The 13,007-nt window shown below is 45.6% G+C and overlaps 1 protein-coding gene across 3 annotated transcripts in view; it reads right to left on the bottom strand.

Moving 5' to 3' along the window:
• Positions 1 to 13,007, bottom strand: part of NRK (Nik related kinase) — a 142,299-nt gene that overhangs the window by 60,388 nt on the left and 68,904 nt on the right. For all 3 annotated transcript variants that reach the window (XR_016350608.1, XM_075941116.2, XM_075941115.2), the window contains exons 9-14: positions 10,697 to 10,775; positions 8,471 to 8,646; positions 5,736 to 5,808; positions 5,120 to 5,315; positions 3,649 to 3,813; positions 2,527 to 2,691 (exon numbers count right to left, since the gene is read on the bottom strand). Coding sequence is in view for 2 of the 3 variants with exons in the window: in XM_075941116.2 (XP_075797231.2) it covers positions 2,527 to 2,691; positions 3,649 to 3,813; positions 5,120 to 5,315; positions 5,736 to 5,808; positions 8,471 to 8,646; positions 10,697 to 10,775 (854 nt within the window). In the remaining variant the exon portion in view is untranslated. The remainder of the gene's footprint in view (positions 1 to 2,526; positions 2,692 to 3,648; positions 3,814 to 5,119; positions 5,316 to 5,735; positions 5,809 to 8,470; positions 8,647 to 10,696; positions 10,776 to 13,007) is intronic.

Here is a 13,007-nt window from a genome sequence, read left to right as displayed (position 1 = left end):
TATCTCACAAGCAGAAAGTTACATACACTCCACACAGCTACGTTTCTTCTTCCACCTTCAAGGAAGTTTAGCACAGACACAACATTTTTATTGACTCTTGTAGGTCTGTATTTAGTAAATAGCTCGCTTTTCTCTTTGTGGGCCAACCTGCTGACGCAGCCTTGGCTAGACTTCCAAAACTAACACTGACTTCCAAAAGAGCTAATTCAGATTTGACTATTTATTTATTTACTTACTTAATACAGTAAATCTCTTGGAGAGCAAACTTTTTTTGGTAATAACTTGTACTTCACATGGAATTATGCATCTTCTGTATTCACTAACAGCAACACTAATAGCATGCTTAGGTCTTTCGCTTCCCTAAACTGATTTCATATCACGGCTTGGGTGGTTTTTTTTTTTGCAGTATTAAAGTATCATTTCAACATTCTAGCAAACTAGTTCATGTAATTCATCATCAACGGAGGACATTCCACCTTGTGAACATCTGCCAACCTCATAGTCTGATACTCATCTAAATACTAGAGCAAGTATGATGCTTTTTAGTGCACGTGCCCATACACACAAACAGGGTTCATCTACACTGCAGGGCTTAACTTGAAATAAGTGATGCAAATTGAGTGATGTCAATTGCGTAGCTTATTTCAAAAGAGCTTATTTCGAAATTGGGAGCATCTACACAGCACTTATTTCAAAATAGAGCCCTCTTCCTCCTACTTCCCTTACTCCTCGTACCATGAGGGTTACAAGAGTCGGAGTAAGAAATCCTCCAGTTTGACACTATTTTGACACTATTTTGAAATAACTGCCTGCTGTGTAGACACAGTCTAAGTTATTTGGAATGGTGTTGCAGTGTAAACGTACTCAATAGAGAGCTTCACCCAGGACTAGATTCTGCGAAGTGCTAGGCAAACTGTTCCCATTCCAGCAAAGCATGTCAGTACACACCTACTTTAAGCCACATGGGAGTTCCATTGGCTTAACATTGTGGGATGATATATACAGTTAAAGGAAGCAAAGGAGCCTGCAGCTATGACTCCATGGAAAGATGAGCTCATACAAAATACCAGTAAGATAAACCATTTGGTTGGCAAAAGCCTTTTTGAATGAGCAAAAAACTGAAACAAGACACTGTCTAAAGTAAGTCACTGACTACATGATCGTGCATTATCCAGCACATCTGAACTAATTAGATAGAGACGAGATGGAGGAGGGCGATATCTTTTGTGGGAGCGACTACTGTTGATTTAACAGACAAGCATTTGAGTGACACACTGGTCTTTTTTCAGGTCTGGAAGAGCGCTGTGTAGCTCAGGAACTTGTAATGCCAGCAACAGAAACAGGCCCAATTAAAGATATTGCTTCACCCACACAGTCTCTCTAATATTCTGGGACCAACATGTTTACAACCGCACTGCAGATAACTAAAGATGTTTAAGAGCAATGAACTGTGAAGCACGTCACAATGCTTGTTCATTGGCAATAGGAGTCTACAGACTTGTGCTTGGATTTAAATGACACAGGAAGAAAGCTGGTGAATCTGAACTAGTCTTGGAGACTCATGGTATGTCTACACTACCCTCCTAGTTCGAACTAGGAGGGTAATGTAGGCATACCGCACTTGCAAATGAAGCCCGGGATTTGAATTTCCTGGGCTTCATTTGCATAAACTGGGCGCCGCCATTTTTAAATCCCTGCTCGTTCGAACCCTGTGCCGCACGGCTACACGCGGCACGAACTAAGTAGTTCGGACTAGGCTTCCTAGGTTCGTGCCGCGTGTAGCCGCGCGACACAGGGTTCGAACGAGCAGGGATTTAAAAATGGCGGCGCCCAGTTTATGCAAATGAAGCCCGGGAAATTCAAATCCCGGGCTTCATTTGCAAGTGCGGTATGCCTACATTACCCTCCTAGTTCGAACTAGGAGGGTAGTGTAGACATACCCTCAGAGGGGGAGCCGCGTTTGTCTGTAACTGGAAAAACTTTAAAAAACAACAAATGGCCTGGCCTTAGAGACAAACAAAACATGTAGGTGGGATCAGGAGCTTTCATGGGCACAACCCACTTCTTCAGACGCATGGAGTATTTCAGAGAGGCAGCCGTGTTACAGCAAAAACAACAATGAGACTGGCGGCACTCTAAAGACTCACGAATTGCAGCCGCTGAACCACACCACATCTCACATGTCACGAGTTTCATACATCCCTAGCTGGAAGGCAAGGAAATGACAGCGAGAAAAACCGGGTGGCTTACGTGGCACTGTGGAACGTGGGCCACACCAGCTGTGTGAAAGGATCTAACTAGTCTTCTCCACTCGGCCAAATCTACTTTGATTTGGAGTAGAAATAACGGAGACCAAACCTGTTCTCTACAGAGAGGTGGTAGCTCTCGAGGCTTCCCTGTGATATATAGCGCATGGGAACACACACACCTTTTAGCTAGATCCGGGTTAAGGGTTACCCAAGAAACCGTCAATTTTCTTCCCCTGAGTTACCCGAGCAGCAGCGTAACAATCTGAGACGTGGGTACCTCTTTGCTTGTACAGCTTGGCAGAGGTGGTGCCGCTGAACTCGAGCTCTTTGGAAGCTCTTTCTTCTTTTGCCTGTGGTCGTGCTGCAGAGACAGCAGTTGGGTCTGATCTTTGGGCAGAGTCCGATGTAACTTCTTACTGGGTTGCACGTCTTCCGCCTTCTTCTGCAAACAAGCAGATGTTAACACTTTCATTTAAAAAAAAATCCAATTAGTAGTCAGCGTATGCGAGCTGAATTTCAGTAGGAGGCGGGTACCTTATGCCCTTTGGTCCCCTTTGAAAATAGCTGGAATCCTGGCTCGGACGAAACCTTATATAAACCATAACTTCCTGTATTTGCATTTAAAGGAAGCATACACTGAAATAATAACAAAAAAGCCCTTCTGCCAGCAACACAGCGTTCTCTTACTATTCTTCATTGGTGCATTTCTAATACTCTCATGACTTTTCCGAAAACCAGAGACTTTATTAACCTTCATCGTTTTGAAGGATTCCATGTTTCCAGTTCAATATAAAGCAATTCACCTGTTAAAACCCAGTGATCATGCTAGATGTGGCTTCTTTTATAAGACTACGTGGTGAGAAAGAGAGCTGGGGTTGGCTATATTCAGAAAGAAAATATGGGAGCTAGGGATTTACATTAAGGTTTGGCTGGTGTGTGTTGGAAGCATATAGTATAAATACTTTTATTCAAGTCAAAAGTAACTGATGGGGATTACTTTAATTTTATACTGTATAGCATGCATGTTCACTAACTTATGTACAAAGATTCCCAGATGTACGCCAGATTTGGCATACACCTCCCTCTCTTGGGTTTTCATGCTGGGGAAGACATGTGAGAGCTGGGGGATTTCTGTATGATTCCTGACCTATAGGAATGAGACGCCATTAATGAACCGAGAAAGACTTCAGCCAGACATAAGAAGCCACAAGTTGTATCAGCAGAGCTCGATGATCGCGGCGAAAGCCAATCGCCAGCTCCGCACTGCGAAAGCGCGAGACCCGCACTGCACATGCGCGGACCGCCGGTGAACGGGGCAACCGGCTGAAATCTACTCACCACGGGCAAGTAGATAAGCGTATCTGTCAAGCCCTGTGTATAGTAAATCCTAATGTCGTACCTGCTTTCTTTCTAGTTTTCTCTGCCCATCCCCCTTGCACATTTCCTCGTCCACAATTCTGGGGTCATCTTCATACTTCTCATCTCTCCGCTGAACTGCCTTAATCTCTGGCCATTGCTGCTCACATTCTTGCTGCTTTCGGAGCTCTTGTTCTCTCTTCTGATGCTGAATAAGGGTCAGGAAATAACATTGTATTTTAAAACTGTACTTCTTCACTTAGGGTATTTCTACATGCACACTTATTTCAAAATAAATTATTCCTGTTAGAAATAGTTAGAAATAAACTACACTGCAGGGGAGTCTACACTGCAGGGAAGCCTCAAAATGAGTCCAAGGCAGGCTTCCCTAATGTAGATGTGCTATATTGATTGAGAGCCCCAGGGAGCACCGGGGAGGAATAACTTAGAATGGCCGTGGTGAGGGGCTATTTCAAAATAGCAGCAGTGGAGCATCTACACACGCCTTATTTCAAAATAGCTATTTCTGAATAGGTGTTATTTGTCATAGAATGAGGTTCACAGATTTCAGAACAAGCCGTCCATTATTTCGAAATAACGGAATGGCTGTGTAGACGCTTGCATTGTTTTTTCAAAATAACGCTAGTTATCTTGAAATAACGATGCAGTGTAGATGCACCCTTACAGATTATTAGTAAGAGGTGCAATTAGCTATACACTTTTACTCATAATAATGAGACATTGCCAACACAGAAGACCAAAACACCTAAGTTTCTGGAGTATAATCTGTGGGGACGGGGCTAGGGACACTTATGGATTCTAATATAACCCAACAGAAGCTGATGGCTGTACTTGCTATTAAAATAACTATAGCGCTTCTGGCATTAAATCCTGGCCCCACTGAAGTCAATGGCAGTTTTGCCATTAACAGTAACGGGATCAGAATTTAATCACCAACAAGCCACAGTTTTCCAATCTTTATTTCAGCCCATGGCATTTTGCTAGGGAAGAGTTATCTGGAGTGCCTAGATTTTGTTGGAGCAATTCTGTGTTTCACAAGCATCAGCAGTGTACTGCTCGCCAGGCCTGTAATGCGTCACAGGCCCATGAAAAGACATGCCTCTGATTTAGCACCAGGAAAGCAGAGGCGAGAAGGTGTCAATCCTATCACAGATGCCAGCAGTTTGGGCTCCCAAGTAAAGGCTTGAACTTGGACTATGCACAAGGGTAATGGAATAAGAATTCCGCCTCTGTTTTGCCTGCTCATTCCAGAAGTCAAGCCAGAGCCTGCTACTTCCCAGAGCCCGTAGGCAGGAGTTAGCAGGAAGTGGGGAGAACCTTCTCATCTCCATGATGAGAAGCCACAAATTTTATAGGGTTAAAGATTCCAAATCAGCTGGCGAGGAGAGTTTAATTTCGCCTCTTTTCCCTACCAAGACCTATTCTTGCAATTGGCACAGTTTCATGTGTCACTGATGGATATACGAGGGTTACAAATACAAGCCATTTCCTACATCCTCCAGCCTCTTCCTCTGCTCTTTCTGTTGCTCGATTCGTTTCTGTCGCTCTGCCAGCAGCTGCTTTTTGTATTTCTCCTGGTCCTTCAGTGGCGGCTGCTGTCGATGAGGGTCAGACCGATTTTTGTTCTCCTGTTGCAGCCTCAGAAATTCACGGCGGAGCGTCGATTCACCGGGGAGATTAACTATAGAGCTGAAACAAAAGGGAAGTTTCTGTAAGACTCACTGTAACATTAAAGCTGCAGAGCAAGTACAAAATGTCACCAGGAAAGGGCTTGCGGCCTTTGCTAACACATGTAAATGTTTCAATAAATCATTCTCTGTATGCTGGCCACGCTTCGGTATTTACAATGCTACAAAATCCAGACTGAAGCTGATCATCTGCTTCCTAGTTTGAGACATTCTCTCCTTGCTGCTAGGGAATTACGAAAACATATTGCAGACACCACACACTCAACATTTAGATGCAACAGCTACAAACCAATTATTGCTAAGGGGGTACCACAGACGATTAGGGGGTTAAGCTATGGTAAGAAAACCCATCTAGCTGAGGAGAGATGTCTGATGAACATGGTTGGTTAGTCCAATTTTACACACAGCTAATAAAATTAACCTTGGTTCTCCTTCATCTTCATCCAGTTCATCATCTTCTTCCTCACTTCCAGTGTAGTCATACTCTGTTTCCTCTAAAAAAGAAAGCAATACAAACCCAGATAAGGCGTACGTTACCTCCCACTACTAACCTAAGAAATGGTTCTATAAAATGACATCACATGACTGTAGGATGTCAGAACTCAGTGAAACCAAGGGGAGGTTTATTTTGACTTCAGTGGATTTTGGATCAGATCTGAAGAGTCTTAACAGGGAAAAGAGAGACGTCCGAATGGAGATCTTGTAGAAGGAGGAGATGGTTCAGGAGATTACAAATGGGTTACCAAGTTTCTCAATGTGAGGTCACCCATTCAAACCCAGCTCAGCTGGCCTGGGAAAGTCAATAGGCACTGGGAAAATAATTTGAAAGTTGCCACCACTGAGTGGTCTGCATGCAATGGGTTTCCTGGATCGAGTCTGCGTTTCGTAAGCCAGCGTCCACATTGGAACCAATTCAAAGAAGTCCACCAATGGTGGCAATATCAGCAGAAGAGTGCCTCAGAACAGGAGTTGAGGCACATTAGCAGAAGGGTGTTTGGAAATGTGCACTGCTGTTGCCCGCCATGCTACCTACACCCGTCTTGTGGACGAACAGAGGCCTTCAGACTATCTGCCCCTGAACTCATATGAAAAATAAAAATAATGAAGAACAAAAGAGAAATGTCTTGTTGACTGGTTAATTTGAGCTTTAGTAGAGGAAGCTCACATAGAAGCAAAATTGTAACTCTGAAGTTCTTTCCAACTTATATCAAGAAGGCAGTCCGTTGAAGGCATAATATCACCACAACAAGATCAACATCTTTTGTTACAGCTGGGCACAATGTGAAAGTGGGTCTCTGCAATGTTTTTATAGCCACCAAGGGCATGTCTACACTAGGAAAGTGTTTCAAAATAACTAAATATGAAATAATAACTCCAGAAATAACAAAATCGAAATAGAATGTCCCCACTACGGGAGAACCTTGAAATTAGTCTGAGGCAGGTTCCGTTATGGCGGATGTGCTACCTCAACTTAGAGCCCCAGGAAGCACTGGAGGGTCGTTATTTTGAAATAGCACCTGCAACGTGTCCACACTACTGAAATATTCAAAAGAACTATTTCAAAATAAGCGCTATTCCCTCAGGAAAGCAGGAGTACAGATTTGGAAATTATCAGCCCCTTCTTTAGAAATAACGAGCTTGGTAGCGAGGACGCTCTGCTTATTATTTCTAAACAAGGGAGGTTATTTCGAAATAACTCCCTAGTGGAGACCAGGGCTATGTGTACAACAAATAATAATTCCACAACATTGCTTACCATAAGTAGAATTCCTTCCCCGTTCTTCTACTCCCCCCGATATAATTTTCAAGCATTTCTGTCATTATTATCATTCGCTTTTTCACAAGGGGCAGATGTGTAATCTTCTAATCAGCTGTTTTCCTACTCATGTTTGCTACTGTTCAAAATGCCTTAATCGTCAGATGACAGGTGCTATAGAATGCATTATTATTATTTCAATAAGTAAATTACACCTTGCAACAGACGTTTCATTTCAGACACGAAACATCTCATTGTGTCAAACCAATGCTTAGACTTTATACAGCACTTTTAACTTTCACTACATTTTACAAACATGCTTTCATCTTCAACTAATTTTCACAATGCTCTTGTGAGATATAAAATATCCAAATGGAGGCAGAGAGGTACAGATGCTGAGTGGCCACTAGACCCTGGTTCTTACTCTATGCTGCATAGCCAATATTGTACAACATATGGTTATTTGTTCAAAATCAAACCTTTGTTCCAAACCAGATTCTTTTCTAAATTTTGCTCTAGAGAACAAAGTTGGAGTTTAAGTTGTTACAAACTCAGATTCTTGGTTTTGGACAAATGAGGAAGTTGGAAGCCCAAGAAGGAGTAAATCAATTAAATCGATTCATTGATCTCTTCTAGCCTCTGTTTGGTGGGAATGGGCGAAAGAGGATGGATTACTTGATTACCTGTCCTGTTCGTTCCCTCTGACAGCACACGGTGTTAGCCACTGTTGGAAGACAGGGCACTGGGCTAGGTGGACTTTTGATCTGACCCAGTGTGGCTGTACTTACATGTGATTTAGTCAGTTGGGGCCCAGACTTTCAAAAGAGCTCAGGTTCTGGAAATAAAGACGGAGCCTAGCTGGAAATAAAGATGTTGATCTTGCTGGGGTCAAATTAAAACTTCAAAGAACTGCCTCGGTGATAAAACAGGCATAGCCTGGCGGGCAAGGGCAGTGCAAGCTTCCAAACACCCACCCATCATGTGCTGTAAAGCCTGTTTTGAAACACCTTTCTGCTACTGTTGCTACTGTTGTTGGACTTCTTTTAATTGGGTCCAATGGGGATGCCTGCTTCCTGAAAAGCAGACTCTTGTAGAGACATTTACACCCTGATTTTAATGCACCGGGCTCCTCTGAAAACCTGGAGGCGTGATTTCATGGGAGGTGATTTCTCTTGAAAATCTGGGTCCAGTTGTAAGTGCTGAACCCTCCTCAAGTCTCACCCTGCAATCAGCCCCATGCAGACATGCACCGCGGCTGAAACCCTGGCACCGCTGAACACATCTGCAAGGCTCTCTGTCTTCAAAGGGGACAGAATTTGACTGTCTGCACAGTGCACTGCTGCCTTCCATAGGGCTCTGTGCAAGAGGAGGGCCTATGTTTGCATTATTTGTCACCTTACCTTTCTCTCCCCTTTTCTTCCTGGTCCTGTCCAGGTGGTCTTTCAGCATGATGCGCACGTGCCGCTCATTCTGCATGTCTCGAATAAAGGAATGCTTAAGCAAAGTCTCAGTAGAGGGACGATGCAAGTAATTTTTAACGAGGCAACTTTCAACAAAATTAAGAAATTTCTTGGACCTGGGGAGGGAGGGGAAAAAGCAACCACAAACAAAATCAGATGGGAAAAAGAATCCATTTAAATTTACACAACACTTTTCCCCCTGCAGGATCCCAAGGAGCTGCATTTGCAGTTTGCGTTTGGCCAGCACTGATGCACAGCCTCGTCTGGGGTGGAATACAGCAGGGCTATGTTTACACTGCTCCCGTTTTGTGCAAAAAATATGCAATTGAGGCGAAGCGTGAAATATTGCTGTGCCTCATTTGCATAATTAACGAGGCTCCGTTTTTGCGCAAGAGGCTTTTGCGCAAAAAGGAGTCATCTACATGGCTCCTTTTTGCACAAAAAAAACTCTTTTGCGCAAGAGCCGTTCTTCTGCATTTTTTTCAGAAAGAATGGTTCTTGTGCAAGAGGGGGGTTTTGCACAAAAGCCTCTTGCGCAAAAACGGAGCCTCATTAATTATGCAAAGGAGGCGCAGTGATAGTCCACGCTTCGCCTCATTTGCATATTTTTGGTGCAAAATGGGGGCCGTGTAGACATAGCCCAGGAGTTTTTATCAGTGTATCACAATATGAAAGTTTAGGACACGGAGCAAGGAATTCTAGATAAATTCTGTTACTGTGAAGTCACATCAGTATTACTAAAGGAAGAATTTCTTCCCCTATATCAGGGGTGGGCAATAATGTTTAGTGGGGGGAGGCACTCTAAGATTTTGGAAAGTGGTCAAGGGCCACACTTTTCTGTGGAGGGAGTGTGGGGTCCAGGGTGGAGGTTGGGTGCAGAAAGGCACACAGGGTCAGGGACTGAGATGCAGGACTGCACAGTGTGAGGTCTGAGAGGGAGTTTGGATGAAGGAGGGGGTTGTGATCTGGGTGCAGGAGAGGATTCTGGCCTGGGGGAGGGGTGTTGGAAGGGGTACAGGATCTGGGAGGGAGTTGTGACCGGAGCAGGGAGAGTGTAGAGGATTTGGATGGTGGCTTGGGGAAGTGAGCCGGGGTGCAGGAGGGGCAGGAGTCCCAGAGGCAGGCTCCTAAACATCTCCCGGCCAGCAGCCCTGCAGCACCCCCAACGCAGGCTGGGCTCCCTGCCTGCTGCAGCCCCAGGTCGCTTCTAAACTGCGGGCTGCGCCCTCCATGTGGCTCTCAGCTCTGGGAAGTGGGAGAGGCTTGCTGCCCCCATCCTGAGGCCAATCTCTTATCTCCGATTGGCTGTTTTTTTCCGGCCAATAGGAGCGGAGAGATTGGCTGGGGTCAGTTCCTATTGGCTGGTTGTTTCCAGCCAATAGGAGATGAAGATTGGGCTAGGGCCAGGGAGATCACACAAAGTCTCCCCGTCCCTCTAAAGCAGAGAGCCACATGGCGCAGCCCTGTTCTTAAAACAGTGGCTGCTGGGTGCCCGAGGGTCCCGGCAGGGTGTCGGTGGGCCAGATCCAGAGATGTAACTTGCCCACCCCTGCCCTATATCCAGTTGAAACAACAGGGGAAATATACAGAGGCAGTAATTACTACACCGGATTTGGGCTAGAATATAAGACTATCACTGCGACTCTTTCAAAAAGTCCCATGGCCTCCTTTATGACCATATGTGGCAAAGACTGTATGTCTCCCTACTAAACCCAAGCTAGGGAACATGTTCACGGCTGATGTATCTGGACACAATGCCGCCTGCTGGCCCACCAACACTACTTGGGTTTTCCTTAGAGGTCTTCTGCCAAATACTGACCAAAGCAAGCCCATGTAGGTTACGTCTACATTGGATCTCAGCCACCAGTGAAAGCCCTTAGCACAGGTACAGCTTACACCAATGCAGCGCAACGGGTACTGGAGCAGCTCAGCTGGGTTTCAAATTGGGACAATTTGCCCCAGGGCCGACATTGCTTCTCCAGTAGAAATGTGTCTGCACTCTGAGCACATCTCAGTAGCAGAGGAGATCATATCAGCAGCAGAAATACCAGCGTAGACCAGACCTCACACTGTAAGATTTGATAAGATCACAGTCTGGGAGCTGTAGACATCAAAGCGCAAACAGGAGCCCGAGGCTGCTAAAACATATTTATAAAATATCTTTACCATTTTCTGGATTTCAGCTTTGGGGGCGGGTTTCGTGGAATGAGGAAGAGCGCTCTCATGGGATGCATATCACAGAGGGCTACAAAGGAAAACACAAGCGATTGAAGAGTGCACTAAAGCAGAGCCGTCCGTCTCCTGTACTTCGACCCTTCAGACACACTCCCAGCGAGGGGTGTGTGTGTGTGGGGGGGCTGTTTCTGATCTGAGAAGTCGCTGCCTCTTAAAATTATTCCTGTTCTAAAAGGAGGGAAGGGTCCTTCCCAGAAGTGGAGGAAAATCTCTGCAGCACAAGAGGGCTAGGGGTGGGCCAGGCCATACACTGCAAAATAAAGATGCAGGGAGGGATGAAGTGAAAGGAAGGACTCCATTGTAAAACAAAGGGCAAAGAATGCACCTTATTGGGAAAATCAAACTCTGGCACAAATTGTGTATCTGTTCTAATGTGCCTCATGTACAGCTGAGATAAACAATAGACTGAATGGTTACAAGCCTCCTAGCTCTGTAGCGTGTGGCATAAGAGAAAGGAAGAGGAAAAACCTGGCACGAGAATCGACAAATTGCTCCGCTGGGGCATACGGGCTCAGAACATATTTTGGTTACACTATATTTCAGGCCTCTCTGTACCCACTTATTAGACCCATCTGTGCTTCCTGAGCAGATCCCAGCGTTGCGTATGCTGGTTTTTCTCGATACACCCGCTCTGGTTTTTGTTGTACCGAGGCAACGCCGAACACCACACTAGCAAGTAAATACTGTCCTGTCCCATGAAGTCCACCCTGCACATTTCACTTAACACTCCCAATGTGTCAGGTTTGGTGCGGGTGGCAGGCTTCCCACGCAAAATGCTGCTGCAGGCGGAGAGACTCGGATGGGAACAATCAGGCCTCATGACACTCACATACCTGAGGTAAGTCAGAAGTTACTCTGTGGTTACATCTACTATGAGTTAGAGAGGCGATTCCTCTGCTTACTTCCACCTTCTCCTGCGAGCTCTTACAGAGCTAGTGTGAGCATGTGAGCATCAACAGCAGCAGACGGGCAGCAGCAGCAGAGACATGGCTTAGCTGTGCGGAGTACAAACCTGCCTGAAATAGGTGGGCACACCGCTGGCACGGCTAAGCCGTGCCTCAGCTGCTGATACTCGTGCGGCTGTAGTTGCACGGCTATTCCCACTCATGCTAACTTGAAGAGAGCTGGTGCAAATACCCCTACAAGAGCAGGGGAAAAACAACCCTTGCATGTAACGTAATGCTATTAGAGGCAATGGAATCACACCCGTGTAGAACGGGTGAGAGAAGAATCAGGCTCTATTGTCTCATTGTTTCCTTGTGTTCTGACATCTGTCCCTTTGGCTCCACAAATTGTCTCTTGTCGGATAGTTGGGTTGTAAGCTGCTTGGAGGCAGGGACCATCTTTTTGTTCTGGGCACCCAACGCAACAGAATTCCGGTCCAGGACTGGGGTTCCTTGGTGCTACCCAAGTAACAAAACTACACTATTCCCTAAAACGTGCCTACTAAAATTAGCCCGTGTGAAAATACAACAAACACAACGGAATTGAGGAAATGTGGGGCAAAAGGAGAAGGTTGGTACCATAAGAAATATCCTCTAAGACTCACGTGCCTGACGACTAAGCTCTAGCTAGCCTGGTGCACGGCTTGCAAAATGCTTTAGAACGCTGCTTGCCCTCCCTCTCCTCAACAGCTGACCAGCTACATTCAAAACCAGCATGGAGGGGAGCTCTGCCTGGCTTGTATCTTGAGTGGGTGATAAACACAACCCAGGCACTGTAGGATAGGCCAGATCCTAGGCTGCAAATAGGATCCCCTCCAGCCCGTCCAGCAATGACCAAGCACCCCTGTTGTATTCACACCCCTCTGCTGAAGAACATCCCACATGCCTTCCGCTCCTAGGCACCCACCCAGCCTATTGCACAAGAGCTACGTACCAGGAATCTGCATCTAAACAGCAGTCTACAGCTGCTATCTTATATCAGGAGTGTCTGACGCTGGTAGATAATATTCAAAGAAATTTCAAGGCCAGAAGCATGTGGACGGGTTGTTGTGATGCCATGTGGCTGCAGGAGTGTCTAGAGGGGCAAGAAAATGGCAAGGGAGGGGAGATGTTGGACGCTAATCGGAATTGTGACTGACGTGGGGCTGGAGTATTTTTGCTGTTCTGCTGGGGTGGGGGAGAGATTTCACTCCACAGATCTCAAAAATTGTTCAGGTGTGTGTGTGTGGGGGGGGAGGGGATTAGTGTTAGGGAATGGTGTAATTACTGTGAAACTCAGGAGTGGGCAAGGCACTAAT

The sequence above is a fragment of the Pelodiscus sinensis genome, chromosome 13 (genome assembly GCF_052426305.1).
Source record: "Pelodiscus sinensis isolate ZL-2025 chromosome 13, ASM5242630v1, whole genome shotgun sequence".
NCBI classification, from domain to species: domain Eukaryota; kingdom Metazoa; phylum Chordata; order Testudines; family Trionychidae; genus Pelodiscus; species Pelodiscus sinensis.
This window is presented reverse-complemented; position numbering and strand designations above follow the sequence as displayed.